Source organism: Cygnus olor, chromosome 21 (genome assembly GCF_009769625.2).
Source record: "Cygnus olor isolate bCygOlo1 chromosome 21, bCygOlo1.pri.v2, whole genome shotgun sequence".
NCBI classification, from domain to species: domain Eukaryota; kingdom Metazoa; phylum Chordata; class Aves; order Anseriformes; family Anatidae; genus Cygnus; species Cygnus olor.
The window spans coordinates 374,167-394,847 of NC_049189.1; the positions used below are offsets into that span (position 1 = coordinate 374,167).

The 20,681-nt window shown below is 40.0% G+C and overlaps 1 protein-coding gene across 7 annotated transcripts in view; it reads right to left on the reverse strand.

Moving 5' to 3' along the window:
- The window catches only part of CAMTA1 (calmodulin binding transcription activator 1), a 375,445-nt gene that overhangs the window by 211,571 nt on the left and 143,193 nt on the right, over positions 1 to 20,681 (reverse strand). For all 7 annotated transcript variants that reach the window (XM_040533948.1, XM_040533944.1, XM_040533945.1 and 4 more), the window contains one exon: positions 17,128 to 17,263. In XM_040533948.1, the coding sequence (XP_040389882.1) occupies positions 17,128 to 17,263 (136 nt within the window). The remainder of the gene's footprint in view (positions 1 to 17,127; positions 17,264 to 20,681) is intronic.

The window sequence follows — 20,681 nt, forward strand, 5'->3', positions numbered from 1 at the left end:
TTATAAGGCACTTTTAATGAGTAATTAAGGTAATGAAAGAAGTCAACCGTAATATGCAAGGAGCACTATCAATGAGTTACTGCTTTGTGGCTCTGTGCACTTTGGTCTCTGATTCTGGCCTGTGCTCACTGCAATCCAAGGGCCGTCTTCTGCTGATATATCAGTTTGGCTGGATGATGGCTAAAGAGGATTTTCTGCATAAGCTTTGGCTGTGACTCGTATTTAAGTGCGTTTAATACTGGCTTGTATAAAGTATACTGCCTAATTGCTGTTGAAATTCAATGTGTGCTGTATCTCATCTAGGATGTGCAATTTACTGGCTATATTCTAGTAAAATAACTTTATGGCTTTCTGTCATGATAAATAACAGTTTATAGCATAATGGAATTAATATTTACTTTGAAAGCTATGTAGACTATTCAAATAAAGTTCCTATATATAGAATCATCTCAACCGCTGCTGGATTTTTAAATGCTTTGAATTGACAAGAGGACTCATGTAAGTATTAAATTCCAATCCCCTCCAGCTATTAATAAACCTTCAGATTTTGGGTTGGTAATCAAAACCTTTCCATATATTTTATACAATTACAGTAGTTCAAAAAATGTTAATTCAAAAATGTGAAAAAAAAAAAGAACAAAACAGAATTTGAAGAGCCTCTGAGTTTGGAAACTTTCTCTGCCCATTCTGCATGCCCTAAGGATGGAGACAGGAAGGGTCATGGCTTTGTACCACAGAGCCTGGGGCAGAAACCTCAGTCAGCACTCTCAAGAAGGTTCACAATTTAACCCAAGAACTGATCACATTTATGTGATTAGAAATGTGTTCATTGTTACTACAACAAGGAGAGATTAGAAAGATGCTGAAATCTAAAAGTGTCCCTTAATAAGAAAATCTGTGGCAAAAGAAACTGATTGTTTCTAGATGGGTGTTTCTCAAATATTTCAAGTCAATACGTTCTGGCTATAATGGGTAACACACTACATACTGACTGGAAAACCATCCCCTTGGCTGACAATGAGCCTGACTGACAGAAGGGCAGGGAAGGGGCAAAGCTATTGCTTACATCACATACATTAAAGAATAAGAGCAGTAAGAACATCAGCCATTGCAGCAAAATCACAGAGATTCTTCCAACTTCCAACTTTCATTGCTTAAGAATAAATATATTTTTTCTTTCTCATTTATTCAAAATTTGTTTATGGCAACAGGCATACAAATACTGCAGGCAAAGTGTAACCATAAACAGAAACACCCACATAGTATTATAAAATATACTTAGGTCAGACAGAAGACATAATCTTCAAAAACATATTTATAGTACTCTAAAACGTTGCAGTCCTTAGTAGCATGGGGCCTTTTTATGGAAAAATACAACATATTTGCTGCAATAAGTGACAAGAACTAGCTGTAAGCAGACATAGAAAAGCTGTTCTGAACACGTACTGGGTGGGAGCCGTCTTACAAGACTGAGGCAGGCTGCTGAAGGTCAGACGGAGCCAAGTGCCCAGCACCCAGCACCACGCTGCCAGCCCTGGCCCCAGGCCCCCTGGGTGCCAAGGGCACCCCCAGGCGTCACAGCGCATGGCAGCCGGCCCCAGCCCTCCAGCTTTGTGTCAGAGATGTAGGAGCTCCATCTCGCACGGCCTCCTCAGTCAAGGTCAGGGTTACTTTACCTGATGGCCATTTTTAGAACTCACCAAGCTTTGCCATTGCAGATAAACTTCAAGTTTTCCCTGATTCTAATCTGTAAAATTTGTGTACTTACTAGCTTCTTGGCGTTTTTTCTTTGAGAATAATTTTGAAAGCAGCATTTCCAGTTAACGGTGCAAGCTACAAAAGAAATGCGTGATTTTGTTCTTCTAGGTCACAGAAGTTCCTCAGCAAGGTCAGTAACCAGGATAATACAGCAACTAAGCAACTGTCTCGAGATCTCAAAGCACTGGCAGAGAAGATCAAAGAGGCAGCCCCAGCAATGCCGACACACACGACACACGGTAAGTAGGCCATTCATACGTGCTGCGGGAACTGGTCAGTGTCCCTGCCCTGCTTGCTTCAGATCTGGGATGTGGATCCAAGCTCCCACGTGAATGACCCAAGTCATCGCTCCCACTGCTGGAGCTGCAATGTGGCATAAATATTTAAGTATCAGCTAAGACAAAGGAGGCAAAGTTTTCTTCGCCAGTTATGAGAAAAGGGTCCGTTCTCAAAGATCGCCAATATCCACCCCCCTCAAGTGCTTAATTAAAGCATTTAGATTGACATGTAGATATTTTTTTTCACAGAAGGTCCCAAACACAGGGTAGCCAAGAGCGTCCTGGTTGAAGCCGCTGCTTTGGGTCAGAACAAGAACTGGCCCGAACATGAGCACAGGTCTATCCCGCATGAAAATAATATTCCTTCCATCCTAGTGCAGAAGAGGGAGGAAAACAAATTAAGCCTCACCAGGTTGCCCAATGTTGGCAGGCTATTTCTTACCATGCTCTAGTAAACATTTAACAGGTAGGGAACACTGGAAGCCACAGAGGGGATACGTCACCTAGTAAATCACCAGCAGAGTCCCAAAGGAAACCAGGTATTCTGGGCTGTGACCGAGTAGTTCATTCAGGAGGCAATAATGCCTCTCCCTGGACAAGACTGCCAGAAGAACTCCAAGCTCATTCCAGAGGCCTCTGTTTTAAGTGACACATAAGAATTTGTTGTATGCTCCTACTTTGTAATGCGGAACATATGGCTGTAAAACGGGAACTATCGGGAAGAGAAGGGAAGGGAGAATGCAGTTGCACAACGCTGAGGGACAAAAGGTAGTTTAGCTCAATCTGCAGAGAAATTAAGCTGCTGTGCCAAAGACACTGCAGGCAGCTCTTGCAGATGCTGGGTCAAGAACAGCAAGTGGCTCTGCCCAGAGCGGCTGAGTGAACGGACAGATGGAGGCTGCCAGCACCAGCACTGGAAGGAACGGCTTTGAATACTGCCATTTGGAGTAGAATACATCTCGTCTTGGGCATTAGCAAGGGACAAGCGCTGACTGTACTTGGAGGAGGGGAAGAAAAGTCTCACAAGAATTATGCTATTGCCACGCAAGCCCCCACAGACAGCCTCGCTGTTCTCCCGTCACAGGGATGCTGCCCACAGAGGAGTGTTAATCCTCAGCAGCCACGCGATGGCAGTAGAAATATGAAAACACTGAAATGAATGAATACATTATCATACAATTATAATGAAAAGATATTTTGCAAAGATGAAGCAATTGCTAAACATAACCCAATGTCCATGACATTTTTAAGAGAAGCAGGGAGTAGAAAAATATTTTTTCCCTCAAACACAATAATTTACATTTGATACATAACCTTAATAGCTGATAGGGTCACTTGTGTTGCCTTGCTGGAGAATTGATACAACACAGTCTTCTCCCACTATTTTTTTTTTTAATGTGACCTATGACAGATATAGCAAGATTGAAAGAACAACTCCTATTTCAAACCAATTCCTTGAGCCTTGGGTTACTAACTTTTCTGAGCTTTGACTAAGAGCTTATCCTGCAAGGTGCTGTGTATCTCCTGGAAAGTGCTGAACCGCCCTGATTCACCTAAGTCCCCATCAGAATATCAGTTAATTTGTTCAAATAAATAGATATTTGGTTTGTTAAATGGATGTTTGTACCACGGTTTCAAATCCAACATACTCAGTGACTGGCAACCAGCGATCTTAGCCTTGTCAACTCCATCCCATCAGCAGCCATTATCTCAACTACCTTAGTGTCGACTAACATCTCATTAGCACCTTTTTGTTTAAAATGCATACTTGCTTTTTGTCTTTTGTCTTTTTTTTTCTTTTCTTTTCTTTCCTTTTTTTTTTTTTTTTTTTAAGCCACTTTCACAACAAGGTTATTCTCCATGAAGCTTGTCGAGGCACTTTTTATTTTGCAGTTGGCCACTGAAGTGAGACTGTATATAAAAATCAGGCAAAGCATCATGCTGTACTGATAAATATAACTCTTACGGTCTGCTCCTCACAGATATACAGTATCAAACAGCATTTAAAGCATCCCACCTAGATGACAGAGGATTTCAGGTCTCCAAACTTCATTCGTGCAACTTTGTCATTAAGAACAGCTATTTGCCAAGGACTATGAGTACACTTCAGAGCACATGAAAGAGGTACTAGCACGCACAAACAAACAAACTGAACCATAACTGTCATTCTGCATCTGAAGAATCTGGTTTTAAAACAGGAAATGAGTCTGTGCATGAGGTAGAATACAGATGAACAGATTTTCTTTTTAAATTCGATATTTCAACGTTTTTACAAAATCCTCATTCTATAAAGTTAAAAGCATTTAAAATTTTCAAGTCAGGGTGCCTCCAGAAACTCTATAATTTCTGAACTGAATTGATTTTCATACTTTCTGGATATCAGGCATATCAGTAGATAATTCCTCTCAAAAATACTACACATCTGTGGTGACTGCATTCCCAGGCCAATAAAACCCCATTTCTCTATCTTATTTCTGTTCCATTTCTGCCAACAGGGTATTAGTATGCAATTAATGATGTATATTTTGAAGAATTGTGCAAACACTGGCTAATTAATTCTCATCTCTTGTCTGTAAAAAAGGTGAGTAAATAATATCCTACGAAGTGGAGGCCATTAAAAAGTGTCTATCTATAGACATGTGGCAAACTGAAATCCTGTTTTGTCAGATTTTCTATTATTAGCATTGTTAAATATATTCTATTATATGATGCAAATTGTCTTTTGGCTAAGGGTAATGATGTCTTAATACTATCAACAGCTCAAAGTCCTGTGAAGGGACAGAACTAATTACAGGGACTGGCTACTTAGATAAGATTTTTTTTTATTTTTTTTTTTTCTTGAGTACCTATGTTTAGGATTATGGACCAAAATGCTGTAAATGTGCACAATAAAAATAAATTTTTACGAAAGACTCAAAAGACACCAGTATCTTGTTCTCATCACATATACTAGCAAGGCTGGGACAGTACAGGAACCCAATCTGTCACAGAGAAGCAGTATCAAAAATAACAATAGGCAATGATCAGAACTTTCTGGTGCTTAAGACAAAATATATATCTATTTTTTAACACAGCTGAACTATATGGTTGTAACTAATCACACAGCAACTGTATCTGATAATATATACCACCAAATAAGTTAGTTTGTACCTTCATTGGTTTTGCATATTCATTCTCTAAATTCGCAGCTTTTTTTTCTGCTCTATGAGGACAATGCCTTATTTTTATTTAGAAACTTCAGTGCTTCCAAACCTCTTAACATGACTCTGATCTTACTGCTTCCCCTCCCAATTTACACTTTTGTAAACAGTATCTGTCTTCCACACAGGAACTTAGGAAATTAAAATGTTTAATGCGTCTCTGATGTATGCAAAATTAGCAGCAATACAGCAAATGAGATTTGATTTACTTTCTAATATACTGTGAAATAAATAAATAAACAAACCCACACTTAAAACAAAAACAAAAAAATATAATACAGTAACACAGAAGTTCCTCCTTTCCAGTGAAGTTCTTACCAACGCAATTACAAGGTTACAAGGCACACACTGCTCCATCATCTGTATCCTCTGTGCAATCATATGGATCTCTACAGAAAAAAGTAAACCTCCTCATCTTGTGAGAAACTGCAATGCTTTTATTTCACAGCACCGTACCCTACTTAGAACGTTTTACCAGCTGAGCTGCCTGCGTAACGAACAAGCCACAGCCCAACGCAGAGAGGTGGCTCCTTGGGAAGGAACGGAGCCGGGGTGCAGCTGGGGTGCACCACGAGGAACTGAACCTCCCCCTGCCACGGCAGGCACTGCAGAGCGCCCTGGTTGAAAAGCACCGTAGGAGGTACCGGGAGCGGTCCGACGAGCAGCACCGCAGCCACGCACCCTCGCAGCGCAGGGCAGGCCGGGAGCAGCGCAGCCACAGGCCGCGGGAGCTGCTTGGTGCCAGGCCTGCGCTGCCCAGCATGAGGCAGACGTGGACAATTGATTAAATTCTGCCTTGCTCCAGTGATAAAGAAATCTAGCTTCTATTGCAAATTCATCTGTAGATGACACCCCCCTCCAAAAAAAACAACAAAGCAATAAATAAATAAATGAATACAACATCGAGTCTTTCTTCATGTGTGCATATAAAGATAACTATACACATTAAAGGTGATCAGAAAAAGTAAACACAGAATATTGTCTATGATCCCCAAAATATTCATGTTTATTTTGTTTTGGTTTAAAGTTCCTCATCTAAATTGCAAACTTTGGGATAAAGTTCAGAGCAATAAACCTCTACTTTCATCTCTAGTCCCCAGCATGTTAAACAGAGACCACAGATCCGGCAATCCAATCTCCATATATTTTATTCTCAAAATATTTCTTTTCTGGCCACCAATCTTTAGATCTCCTATTGGATTTTGTTTTCATAAATGGATTTTTCCACGGAGCTGGCAGAAAATATATTTAATTTCAAATTTCTCTAAACTGAAATAGTCAATATAAATGTCAATGTGTATTTGTGCTGCACAGCCTTTCAGGTGATACAAACTTCGTGTTTCAGAGCTGGGTGTGGGGGTGCCTATTACCTTGTTCCATATCTGTATGCTTGTTCTAATATTTTATTTAATAAGTACTGCTAAATAGTAATGAAGACTTTCATCTACTAACTTGCTTGTGATTTGAAATACTGGTAATTAATAAATTATTTCTTCTCCTTTGAAAAGAACACACAGATACCTCCATTACAAGAAAAGGGCGTGAAGAACGACGGATTCCCTGGGCCCAGCGCAGCACCGCTCACCTTGTCCCCACCGAAAACGCCGAGCATTGGCTGCTTGCCACGGCCCGGCGGCTGAGCTCGGGCAGGCCGTGCTGCCGTGGGTCCGGGGCACCCCGGCACCAGCACAGCCAGCTGCCCCGCAGCCCCCGAGCCTGGCTGGGAGCGGGAGCGTTTTGCAGTTGGCAGAGGGCAACACACCTGGAGTGAAGCGTTAAGAAGGGACCGCGCTGAAATCCCCACGGCTTAGCAACAAGCCTCTCCCACAAACTGGAATATAATTTAAAATGTCTATAATACAGAAGCCACAGTGCACCGTGAAACTCAGAACAAAAGTAACCAAATGTAAGATGCTAGCATCTGATCGCCGAACCTTTAATGCTGTATTTAGTGCAAAGAATTTTACAATAAAATAATGGAGTTCCAGGGCTGGGGGGTCGGGGAGCTTCTCAAAACTGTGCATGCCACATCATCAAACACAACTGGAACAAGCACAAGGTTAGCTTAGCGCACACCTGACCTGCACCTTTCTCAGGAAGGGAATCCTTTCAGAAGCAACCCTCGGAGTCTCCCCAGAGGTCTGCATACTCTAAAACGCCGGTTTTATTTTCATAATAATAGGCAGAAGATAACTAAAGCTCTGCGAGGCTCCCCGGCACTCTGAAAATGTGAAGTATTATTTTTAGAACATCAAACCAGGTATGTGCTGCCTTTCAGAGGCATGATCCAGAGGAAATGCATTATACATTTAAGGGAAGTGCTCGGGAGTTATTTCAGGTTGTTCAATTTTCTTGCTTTTTGTACCTGCCACGGATTTGAGTCAAAACTGATTTCCCTACAATACACCAGCCTGCTCATTGCCACGAACAGCTCTGTGCAGAACAAGTATGCGTTCACCCCCTCGGATGGCTAGCCCCCCAGCTCACACGCTCTGTCGTGAGGGCAAACTGTGCTGCAGAGCTGCGAACGTCGCTCCCGTTGAGACAGGCCCGCTCCCAAAAGCTGCTGCTGTCACAGGCCCAGCCACACCATGCGCTTTCGTAAATTCTCAGATGAGGAGAAGCTTAGAGGCTTAAGAAAAGAAACAAACTGTTCCTGATGCTTGTAACCTCTGACAATAAGACGAATACATTTCTTTAGACCACGTCTAGCATATTCAGCAATCAAATTCCCAGTTTGTTCTCAACATAGAAGCATGCAAACTCACATCACCAGCTTCTTCCTTTTTCCCTACAGTATGTGGTGTAGTTGTAGTATCAATTACTCAAACAATTTCAATCCATCCAGACGCTAATGTCATTAGTCCACAGAGATTCTTTTCGAATAATTTACATAGAAACTGCCTTTACATGCTAAATGAAAAATGTTCAGACTTCGGCGAATGGAATTTGAATTACAATCCTACCACATGTGGTTCGACTTTATTCATGCTATTTATTAAACAAGAAGAAGGGGTGATGCAGTCAATTACAAAGCAATTACCTGAACAGTTATTGCAAACCTGTGCTGTGCAACAATTACCATTCCTTGCACTGAACAGACAGTTGCCCTTGACTTACTCGAACTTGTCTACATGCCATCTGCCTGTCACCCAAAAAGGGGTCCTGACCTCCACTTATGCTCAACTAAGTCCAAAAGAATCCCTTTCTGTTGCTTCTGGTAGGCTTTGAAAGTCTCTGCACTCAGTGCTATGCTTTCTCTTTTCTTTCTTTCCACAAAATTGCTGCTGAAGGAGAAGACAACACTGGGGGACAAACTCCCTCGACTAGGAAAGTCACTTTCAGAAGCTGCGATGATGCTAAAACTTCGGTAGATGTAAACCTTCAGGATGTTTGATGACCGTGAGGTCATCATGACCATTCTTTCTTTCCATCATGGTGCTTCCCACAGAATATGAGACATTTAATAGACAAGGAAGCTGAAGCTCACAACAGAAGACAGCTTACCAAATTGCATTGTGTATTAACACAGCAAAATAATCCCAAATTAAATACACATTTTTTGCCAAATTAATATGTACCCCCACTGTACTGCAGCGTAAGTCCCTGCTTGTCCCACATCCTACTGATAATCACAATCCCCTTTCAGGAATTAAAAGATAATGAAGTCCCAATGTCAGACTGTTGTCTCAAATGAGCACCAGAAGCCTCATAGGAGAGTACGTATGGTTTAAGCAGGAGTCCAGGAGACCAAAAGAGATTTGTACTTGAAGTAGCTCCTATTTACATTCCCTCTTCTATCTCAAGTTAATTATGTGTTAGGGTTTAAGCCCATTCAGGATTCCAAGTAACCGTAAAATGAGGCTAATCTGTGTTTCTAAAACCTAGTACAAAACATAAGGATAGTTAAGGCAAATATGTTAAGTCTGCTGTACAAGTACCCACTGCTTCAACATTTGCAAACAATGAAGCTACCTCACAATTCACCGAATTGCTTTTTATTTTGCCTCATAACATTTATGCATAAAACTCAGTTGTTGCCATTAACTCTATCCCAGCCAGAACCATGACATGCCACAAACCAAGTTATTTTCAAAAAAGAAAGTTCAATCTGTCACATTATGAAAGTTAGGTTAAAAGCAGATTTAGCAAGATTAAAGACTCCTTATCCCACTCAAATCATACAAAGCCAATGGTGGAAGGAATGAAATACAAAGGGCAAAAGTCCTGAAAATGCAATTTACTCCTTCTATTTCACCCTTTCTTCCTTAATCATATAAAATCAAAACCTAACATGTTTTACAATCTGGTTTGCATCCAAAACAATGTATGAACTAATTGAGTGTAAAAACTGTTGCTTTGCGTTATCAGTTGTAAATGTAACAATTGTTCTTTCTACCTCGCAGCTCTCTGATTTCTGCTTTTGTTATAATTCAGTCCATTCTCAATATGTCATTGGAAAGACTGTTTGCAGAAGGAATTATAAGAAACAGATTCTTCATCTCTTTGTGAATTTATTTTCATTTCTTTCATTCTGTTCCCTCCATTTAGCAAGTGGCTCCAACTGGAAGCCTCCAAGTAGCCAACTGTACAGGCTAAATGACTATCCATAAGTGCAACAAGCTTTCACCTGGTAGAAAACATTTACTTATCCTGAAGAAAATGCGATGTAAAAACTGCATTATATTGTCTTGAGATTTAATAATTTTCCCAAAAATATTCATTTATCAGTTACAGCAAACCTGTTCTATGAAGTTTATTCTATAGCATGCATAAAGAAACAAGAAACAATGTACACATTCCCCAATAGAGAGGCATCTTACCCAGCACAGCCCTTAAGCACATGCTTCCTTTAAGAACGGGGAAAAGCATTTAATAATGTACTTACACTTGTCCTTACCTGCAGCTCCTTACCCTCGGCTGCACATCAAGTGCTTTGGAATTTTGACTGAATAGAGATAGCGCACACAGACAGAACGTAACGTTAAACATGGGCTCAAGGTGCTTCAAGAGAGCTGTGATTAAGATGGTTTTGTGGTGTGCTAGAGCAATGAGAAGTAACACCAAGCCTCCGTCTTCCACCTTCTGACAAAGGCAGCTCCCCCCTGCAGAGCACGCCAGGACAGCTGTCCCCAGGGCTTCAGGAGGAAGAGCGCTTCTCTTCCCACGCACCGCATGCACAGTTAATTCTTTTGGACCAAAAGCACATGCAGAACACCTGTATTAATCTGCTGGCATTTCGTGCTACCCATTATCTATTTTCTCCTCACACTACCCTGCCCAGAAGTAATAACTCTGCTGACCTGCTTTGTGATCAGTGCGTTTGGAATATTTAAATTCTTAAAGTTCTCACCCAAAGACAAATTTTCTTATAACATTAAACAGCAATACAGCAGGGGCTTGGCATGGGTTAGTCCATGCAGCAGGTAAAGCCGAATGTTTAAAAACATGTCTCTGAACATCAGCAAACAATTCCTGCACGCACCTTCCCGCCAGGACACCAACGAGGGCCTGGAGGCTCGCCCCCTCGCTGGGGTGGCTCCGAGCGCTGCCCCCCGGCCACGCAGACCTGGACCCGGCCTCTCCCCACGCACGGTCAGAGCAATGCAGGCGCTGCTGAGCCGCAGCCCGCGGGACCACCGGCAGACTCAGCAGTGCGATGGTAGGTACTGACAAGCTTTCCAGAGATGGACACCTTCCTACCGTGCAGCTATGCCTAATGGCATGCATTCCTGTACAAAATGTTCGAAAAAGACAGCAAAGCATTCTGCAAGGTTTAGACTAATTAAACATCATTTCTACACAGCAAGGAAGACTCTATACATCTTTGTCATCAGCACATCCCCACAATAATCTGCCCAAATAATAAAAAACAAACGAACAAACATAGTCACATACAACTCTTTTGGGTTTCTTTCCCAGAGGAGTCTTAGAAGACTTAATAACCATCACAGGTTCTATCTGAGACGACAACAATAAATCCTGTCAATAGTCCCACTCTGAAAAATACATAGACACAAGCCGATCACCCTCATCTCAGCAGAATCTTCAGTTCTGAAACAGCGAGATATTGAGAAAGCTTTTATTGATTAAAGTTACAAACCATAAAATAAGCTAAAGCAATTAAAGAATTAGGTATGTTACAGGTTTGTTGCAGAATAAAAGCTGTTCAACACATACAGGGTGCTAGAAGATGCCAAAACCCACAAACATTTGCTGTGAATTACGTTACTTTAAGTGCATACATTAGGATCCCAATACAGAAAACAAATTATTGATATGTACGCTCCCTTCAGAAGAGGTTCTCAGGTGACTCATTCTGATTTAATGATAATACATATTCCCCTTCAGAAATTGTAAACCAACTCCTTGATTTCCCCTGCACTACCCAGATGCATGAATCATTAAGATGCCAGAATGACCTTAAGGGTAGTTTATGCACAAACAAAAGATTATGGAGCAAATGTTAGTTAACCAGAACGGGGAGCTAATGTCTGATGATGCTAAAGCTATTAGGTGAGGAAGGTTGCAGGCAGTCCCAACATGCCTAGCAAGGGAGACCAGAAATTCTGCTGACCCATCCGTCCCCTGGAGCCCTTCAGCATGAGGGAAGGTGGAGGAGACAGCAGAGCACACATGGCAGATCAGGACAGGGCACCAGTTGTGTCTGGCATATGGGGAAGAGCAGCAGCAGCACCCCTACTGCAGTTTGATTTACCAGGTTGTAGTCCAGCACAAAGCACTCGCCTTGCACTACACGTGTCTTGGTCAACCCCAAAGCAAGCACACCTGCACTGATGTTGTCTCTGCTCAGAGGCCCGTTACATGGGGAGAAAGTGTTTTCCTAGCAGAAGTTCTGAGAGTCGAGTTGAGCCATGAATTATGTTAACAAGTTGGAAATCGGAGATGCAAGACCCAAACCGTAGCTGGGGAAATATTCTTATGCTCTGTGCCCTCTAATGAATTATGGGAGATTAACGAAGATTCTGCTTAGAAATCATCTGGCAGATGATTTTAAATACTTAAAGTCATCTAAGAAAAAAAATCTTAATAGCAATGATAAAGAATAGATTTGTCTAAAAACTGTCACTATTCCCAAGCAGTTTTTCTCTTTTGATTTCAGGGCTGTGCTTGTTTGTGTTAATGTATGCACATATGTGTGTAATATTTTCAGAAAGCCTTTCACATTAAACTCTAATTTCTTCTCTAAAGCCATTCTGCAGTATTTTTCTGGAATGCATTAAGCAGCCTGACTGAACAATGTAATCCTAATTAGTTTGCAAACTACACAGCTCACCTCTGAGGGTGAGTAAAGCCCATGTAAATTGAAGTGAATTGGATCAGACTGTCCTAGGAATAGTTTTCAAGATTAGTGCTGCTTGAACGTGTGATCTCAGAAGTTGCTTTCACCCTCCAGTAATAACTTACAAGTAAATTTCACTGACAATAACAAGGAATTGAAAGATATAAAAACATTTTGTGGTTTAATATTCAATTATGGGTTATTTTACATAATACAGAAAAGCCCACTTGGTCATTTACTAAAAGAAAAAGTCATCTTAACATGCATTCTCAGCTCACAAGCTGTAAATTATGCTATCATCACCAAGGTTATACAGCCTGTGTAATACCGAGTTTAGGTACATTGCATTTTGAGACCCAAGTGCTAAAGAAACCTTTTGTAAAGTTTTGACAGTTATGTTCCAGGGTTTATGTAGTAATTGAATAATCTAAAATTTCCATTCATGTCCTTGTGGACTAATCTGTAATAGTGTTAAGGGACTGTTATGATAATAATTAAATACAAGTCCTGCATGCGAAATTGATATTCTGCATCTCCATCTCCACAAGGGAGTTTCTCTCTTAATAAGATTTAAATCAAGTTATACCTTTTTTTTTTTTTTTTTTAAGGAATTCATAAAGATTATCATATTGTACTGAGATAACGTACATCTATATATGAGAGAAAATGATATTTCAAATATATGAGTTTAGCACATTCATCTTGCTCTCTGATCTCTCCAGTCTTAAATTAGTGATGTCAGACTAAATCAAAACCGATGAACCAGTCTCACTGATGAGCTGGGACTGCTGCAGGTGGCCCTCATTGTTCAGCTGATAGCACTGTTCCCTCTGCCACACGAGTATGGAAACGAGAGGATGTGCACTTACGAATGCTGCTGCTGCTACAACCATTGATTTTTTTGTAGAGCATTGGATTCATACCAGTTGTTTGGCATAATTGCATCACAGATAACACTGTTCATGCTCAGACAGCAACTCAGCTGGTGAGTGGTTTGCCTGAAGTCTAAGAAAACCATTTTCTCTAACATCTCTTTAGGCACTGGGATTTGGAAGGAATAAAATTATCTTCAATATAGCATAAAGATCAAGAGCACCCATGCCATCCGTTCAAAACACAGAGGACAAGAGGGAATTTACTACAAAAATACAACCTCATTTTAATTTTAGCAGCAGTTTACAATGAATTCATGTGAATGTGCCATTTATAGACAACCGGAAAGATTCATGCATAAGAAAAGGCAAATTCACTAGCTGAAGCAACCATTTGTAAATTCATAGCAGTACCAGTCTGGAATTATGTTACGCCTATTTCAACACACTCCTTACTATTATTTATTAGTTAAAATTTTTAATTATGTGAATTGATTAGGAACATATCACCAGGGATCCTAATTAATTAGAATTTTAAAAAGGATCACGGACTGGAGATTTTTAATAGATTCCATAAAGAATTGCACAAAGATGTATATTAAGGGAAAGGCCAAATTAACTTCTTTCTGGCTTTATCAAGCGTTTTCTAAGAGGACTGTGCACCAGATTAACCAACTAATGTCCAAAACAGTTATTCATAGTGATGCTAAGCAAGGCAATAGCTTAAGCATTTCAAGCAGTTATCATTTAATGTCTGCTTGGTAAGTTTATTCCTCTTTCTAGATTTTCAAGATTTTCTTTACCTTCATTGTCCATGCACACCAAATCCTTTTATATGGTACTGATAAACACCAAGGTCCCCAAGTATCTGGTGAAAACTTGTTTAAAAATACTCTTTTTTCTTCCTCTTATCCAGAACTTGGAAAGATGTATAAGCCATTATATTCATCAAACTCAGGAAGTAATTAATTATAAAATCTACTAATACAAATGGTGTTTCAGAATCGGCTGGTCAGTAGTTTTATGGGCCAACATGTTTCTCCTTCTTACCTACTAGATGCAACTCTCAAAACTTGATTTGGATACTATCCGTGTTCTTGGCTGTCATCTTTGTATTTTTCCATCAGTATGACTATGATGCCTATTTATCTCCTGGCTGCAAGAATAGCAGAAATGATCTGGCAGTGCCACAAGGCAGACAGTTGTTTCATGCCCTGTTAAACCCTAATATGGTTAACAACAATATCATTCCAACTTTAAAAAGAGCCTTTTTTATTATTTTAAATCTGTTGTCTATGTGTCAAAGTAAAGAACATCACTTCCAATTAGGATGGCATCAGAAATGAAAACATAACTCTATCCATGAAGCAGCATTGTAGAGTGTCCTGATGTAGTAATTAAGATGGTTAAAAATACGTAATTCTTTCCAAGCAACACTTAGAGGTCAAGAAAATTACCTTTTTCTACATGGTTCACAACTCAGATCTGTAGTAATTATTTAGATGCAATGCTGTCAGCAAAATGAGATAGCAGGTAGCAAAAAAACATTAGAGCAGGTTGGTAAGAAAATGACCCATGATGCAGTGAGGTGGAGCGAGCCTGAGCTCATCCTACAGGAAAATTCCTACAGCGTTTAGAAAAGGTAGGAACACAGTAAACTGTGTTAGACCCAAACTGTTTTTTTATTACTGTGTCCATTTTTGTCTGGCTTTACCTAGAATTAAGTCAAGAAAGCTGAAAGACAAGTGAAGGGGGACATACTCAAAGTACAAGAGAGATTTCTACAATGGATACAACTCTTCTAGCTTCAAATGTATGCTTGAGTTAACTTCCTCACCTTGACCTGAATCTCTATTTGGTTGTTCATGTGAGTTTATATTTTCTCCTGTCTTTCCTTACATAAATCACTACTACTTGAATCATTGCTTCCTTTGGAGGACCTGATACCCTGAGGGAAAAAATGTTAATTTTTTTTTCAACATTTAGATGATCAGTCTGGATTTTGATACTCCCCTTAGTGCTACTTAATACACAGATTTATGTAGAAATTTTGTTCCACCAGTTTTGGGCCCCAATAAAAATTCCATTAATCATTCACAGGATAGACTCAGGAACCAGATTCATGCACGGTCATTGTGTTACCTGCTGGGAGACCTGCGAATTCTCCATCCCTTGATATATTCAATTTAAGGTTTGTTACTTTCTAGAAGATAGACTTCAATAAAATAGAAATTATTGGATTCAGTGAAGGACTATTTGAGTTAAATGTGACAGGCACAGACATTTAAAAAGTCAGGCACTAATGGTTGATCACTCCATCTTTGAAAAAATGTCAGGAAGTATTTATTTAATAATGTGTATGTGTTGTAGTCAATGGACACTGTCCTATAGCTAAATTTTGCAGCACAAGTTTTGGTATTCTGCATTGTTAAAGTTCATGGAAGTTAATTAAATCCAGCTCTGCAAACCCTAAACAAAAACAAAGCACAATTTCTATTATGCTGACTTTTTTGGGGGCTTGTCATAATAAAACATTGTTATTGGATGTAAAAAATTATGGAACAAAGTTATGTCTCCCTCGTGTAATATAATGAAATCCATTTAATACTATTTTAAAACCAAAAACCTCATTAAAACAGACAGAATGTAAGAATGACAAATTACCTAGCAGGAAGCGTGAGCATGAAACGTATTCCATGCACTCGACTGTTCAGAATACCACACACTTAATTCAGTAACGCAGCACAGATGTCAAAAAACAGCACAAATCCTGAAGCCACTTTGGGAAGTGTAGGGTACTAAACACCCAGACACAAGAAAGATTAATTCTGTGTGAACAGATGTGAAGATGGGCCTGCAGGAGTGACATCTGAGAGCTTTGCCTACCCATAGCTCGAGCCGAAAGCTAGCGAAACTTCCATCATGGTAGAAGTAGGTGTGAGGAACAGACATAGGAAAAAAGAGCCATGGGGGGTGTTTGCTTCTGCAGAGGCTGCATTTGACAGCCATGGAAAGTAAGAGTAGCAGGCCGTATGTCCCACACATGTCTTACAGGCCATACGTCTCACAAACAAGTTTGGAAGAAGCCAATCTTCTTCTGAAGGTGTCTGAGGTTTCATGTTTTTCGGATCTAAGTGTAATCAAGGCCAATATTTGTGTATTCACCCAGAATTCAACACTAAGTAAGGCTGACTGATACAAGCAACACTCCTGTTACGGTTGGTGACAGTGCAGGTGTAGCATTATCAGACACAGCTTGAGAGAACAGGTCAAACTTTGCCAGTCCTTGAACAATACCAATTACTCTAAAAGCTACAAATTATTCTGTATTATGCCTATATAACTGGGTGCTGCCTCAGATCCACAGCAATGCTCACGTTCTATTAACTACAAAAATCAATATAGCTTATACAAATATATATCCTTTCAACTTCACTATTCATTTGCTGAAATCAGATTATTTCTTAATAACACAGATAAATTCTACTATTAAATGTTTTAACACCCTTCTACAATTTTGACCCAAAACTCAGTATAAATCTAGGGAATACAGTCCTACTGTCTTGAGAACTAAGCTGGTGGAAGCTTTGCAGTTGAACTTCAACCATCAGAGAATGCAATTCCTATGAATAGACAACTTCATGTTAAAAGTATTTGGGGAGCCATTGCTTTTTAGCCCACCTATCATTCAAACAAGAGCCCCTCTGTTTTCCTACCTCCACTCCTTGGACTTTCAGTTTCATGTGATCCTCTCTGGTGGTTTTCCCATCTTTCCTTTTTTTCCAGCAATATCCATCTTTCCTGTATTTCACCTTCTTCCTATTATATAGGATCATAGAACCATTCTGTGGTCTGAAAATAAGAAACAATTAGGAATTAGATAAAGAAAAAAACACTTCTAAGAGAATTTATGAAGCAACATACTGCAGACCAGCGAAAGTCTCTACAGAAAAGCATTATTTCGTATTTACCATAAAAAAAATTTCACCTTTTGTTGCTGTAAACTGGATTAACTATGTTTTACAATCTGCAAAATTTTACTTGAGAACCTTGTACCTAATGAAGTGTGCCAATGATTGATATATATATATATATAAAAAAAAGGAAAAAATAAAGTACAATAGTCTGTGTCTTCACAAGATATATTATGCTTGAGCTCAACTACACACTGAAAATTAGAATGAAAGAATGGCTAAGGAAAAAAAGGACTTTTTTTGTTTGGACAATCTCCCTTTTTAATCCATCAGTAGGATTAGATAACAAATGCCTCATATGCAGCACCAGAATATGGATGTTGGCTTAATAATGCAACAAACAAAGAGGTAAAGAGAAAAACATTAACTTATACATTGGTTTCACTGTTCATACTCAGATCAATGTTACACATGGAATAACTTTCTCCTTTTTGAGTATCATCTTGACTTCAAAGATGTATGAAAATATTTTCCTCTTAGAAAGTGCATTGGCGCTTTAGAATATCAATAAAGAAACATTGACATTTGTCCAATATACAGGAGTTAGCATCTTTTTGGTGTACTACTATATTTCACAGAAATGTTTTGCCATATGCTAAGCCAATACACAAAAGGGGCATTTCTGCTGTAATATTAAAAAAAAAATCACTAAAGGACACCATGCGTCACATGCAGACAGCAGTACTGTAGATGCTGCAAAAATTTACAGTGGTACATTAGTCACAGTAATTTGGCTTTAGAACACCAAGAACAGAAAGAAAAACAACAACATTAGAAGCAGAAGCAATAAACAACTTTCACAGAAAAGATTTGGCTGAAGACATTTGATAAAGTAAAACTCCTGAGCCTACAGAAACAAAACAAGTTAACAGAGAGAGAAGTCTTCCCAGAAAAAGAGAGGAAACCCCCAAACAGTATACACTTTGCACTTCTTGTGCATGTCAACTTTTTGAACTTATCAGCAAGGTGTTTTCAGACGGAGCAAAGCGTTCTCTGGAATTGTTAAAAGCTGCTGAATATTTTTAAGGCCAGCTGTGAGTTCAGTCCAGCTTCCAGCCAACACAACTAAGCTCTTTAAATAAATAAGCCAAATTAAGTAGTGTCTGTTCATAAATTATTGGCTTGTGATTTCAAAGGCATGCCAAAGGTGTTAAAAATAGTGCCTGGACCAGCTGGAAGGTATCTTTTCTCCCCTCCCACTTCTGTTTCAAACACTCCAGGCGCTCTGGTATAAGCACCAGACCAGTCTTCCGCAGGTACTCTCCCTCCATTTTTCTCTCTCAAAGGCTACTAACAAAATACTCCATTTGAAGACAACTGCCTTCACCAGTGTTTATCACACAACAATAGGGCAGTAACACTGATATAAATGCTGTTAATTATAGAGTAACTCACACCAATGTTCTATTAAGTGCATAAAGCCAATTTACTACTGAGGAAATTACAGTTTTCTACCACCATAGGAAAGCTGAAATTACCTAGGATCAACCAATACCCTTCCTTTGTCAAAACAAATACCACCAGCAACCACGGAAACTGCCATAAAAGCCATGCCTGTCCCCAGTCTCCGCACGTAAGCACCCGTCTTCGCACAGGCGTAAAAGCATGCCCTGCCTCTTTTACTCCCAGTGTTTTCCCTCCAGAGTGCGCTTGCACAGTACACCAAAATACAAATGTAACAAATGTGTACAAGAAATAGCATAAAGTCTCATTTAGTATGAAAACAGACTTTCTACTTCCACATACCGTACAGAGCCCCATTCATATACATTTATATATTTATTTCCTTCCTGGAAGTGGAAGGAGAGACATTTTTATTAAAAATGTACATCATGAATATTAGCAAGAGGCTTCGGTGAAGTATGGGAAGAAGTCTTTCCCGAGGAATGCTTCTATCTTATTATCGCAGCAGAACTGTGCTAAGTTCATAATGCGATAATGACGGTGTTTTACTTTATTGCATCATTACCGCTGTGCCACAGAAGGGCTCCAGGACGTGTCTGGTTTCTCACTTGCATTCCTATTAGTTCACACATGAGAGAGGCACCAAATTAAGATGGGATGTAATCAGAAACCAGACAAACACCAGAAACCCAGCTCACAAAAAAAGCTGCTTGTGATCATGTAGAAATCTTCATTCATATTATGCAAATAAAAATGCAGTATTTAATTTCAAATACAACCTGTATAATAACAGTCTGTGTGTTCAGCTAGCCAGACAACCATGGTTAGCAGTGGAAAGTGGAGGTTTTTTGTTATCAGTTGATTTGCACAATAAAGCAACGCACGAAAGCAGTCAAAATCAACCCAAACCATCCACTTCAATGAAGCACCTCAGAGAAGCAGCCTGTGAAACAGGCAGAACTTACAAAATAAATAAATACACAAAATCAAAAGCACTTCAGATTCCGCACCTTCCGGCATGGCTACATTCACAGACTCAAGTGAGATGTGACATCACCACAGAAATAGTAGATTTTTTCCACACACATGCAAATGTTTCTATCTGTGACCAAAAACCCAAGCGCTACCCAGGACCAGCAACATCGGCACCTCCCCGCCCCTTCCAGAGTTGTCTCTCTCTGGGAGATCAGATGCTGCAATTGATTCCATCATCTGGTATCTCAACTTCTTTTCACCTGAGGTCTTGGACCATTTGTCAAGTCTTCCAGCCTCCCAGCCCTGCTTCTAGGCCTGCAATACTCTCTCCAGGAACTTGCACTGGGTCTCAGACAGGCAAAATGGCGTGACCCGGTGTTTGCACTCCCTTCTCAGACACAGCATGCTGAGGGCTGACAGGGATTCAGGTTTGTGTGGAGCCTAAGCCTCCCACGCAGTGGCAGCACTGCCAGGAGACCTACACACTCACGCTCTGGTTGCTGCATCTGTCGCAGTTCCTTCATGTTGCTCCCCTGCCCTACGCCTCACGTGTAACCGACCAGATGAAAACCAGCACCTTTCCCCCTCCTTCTCCTAGCCACTTTGAGCAGAGCTGCACTAAGGACTTCTTGAGGCTGCTGTTGTTCTCCTCTCCTCCACATCACCCTGAAAATAAACACCTCAGTGTTATTGAAACTCCAGAGTTTATGTGACACAGTGGTGCAGATAGTGTGGGATTAATTCAGTAGAGATATTACGTATCTTGTTGCTGTGTTTATTCTAAAAAAATTCCAGTCATTTCACATGTCAGCTCAAACTCTCCAAAACATTGAAGATTTCCATTTGTCATAGTCTCAGAAACATGCCATGGCTTACAAGTTACCTGCATTCTTAGGGTAAGTAATGAAAATACCAGC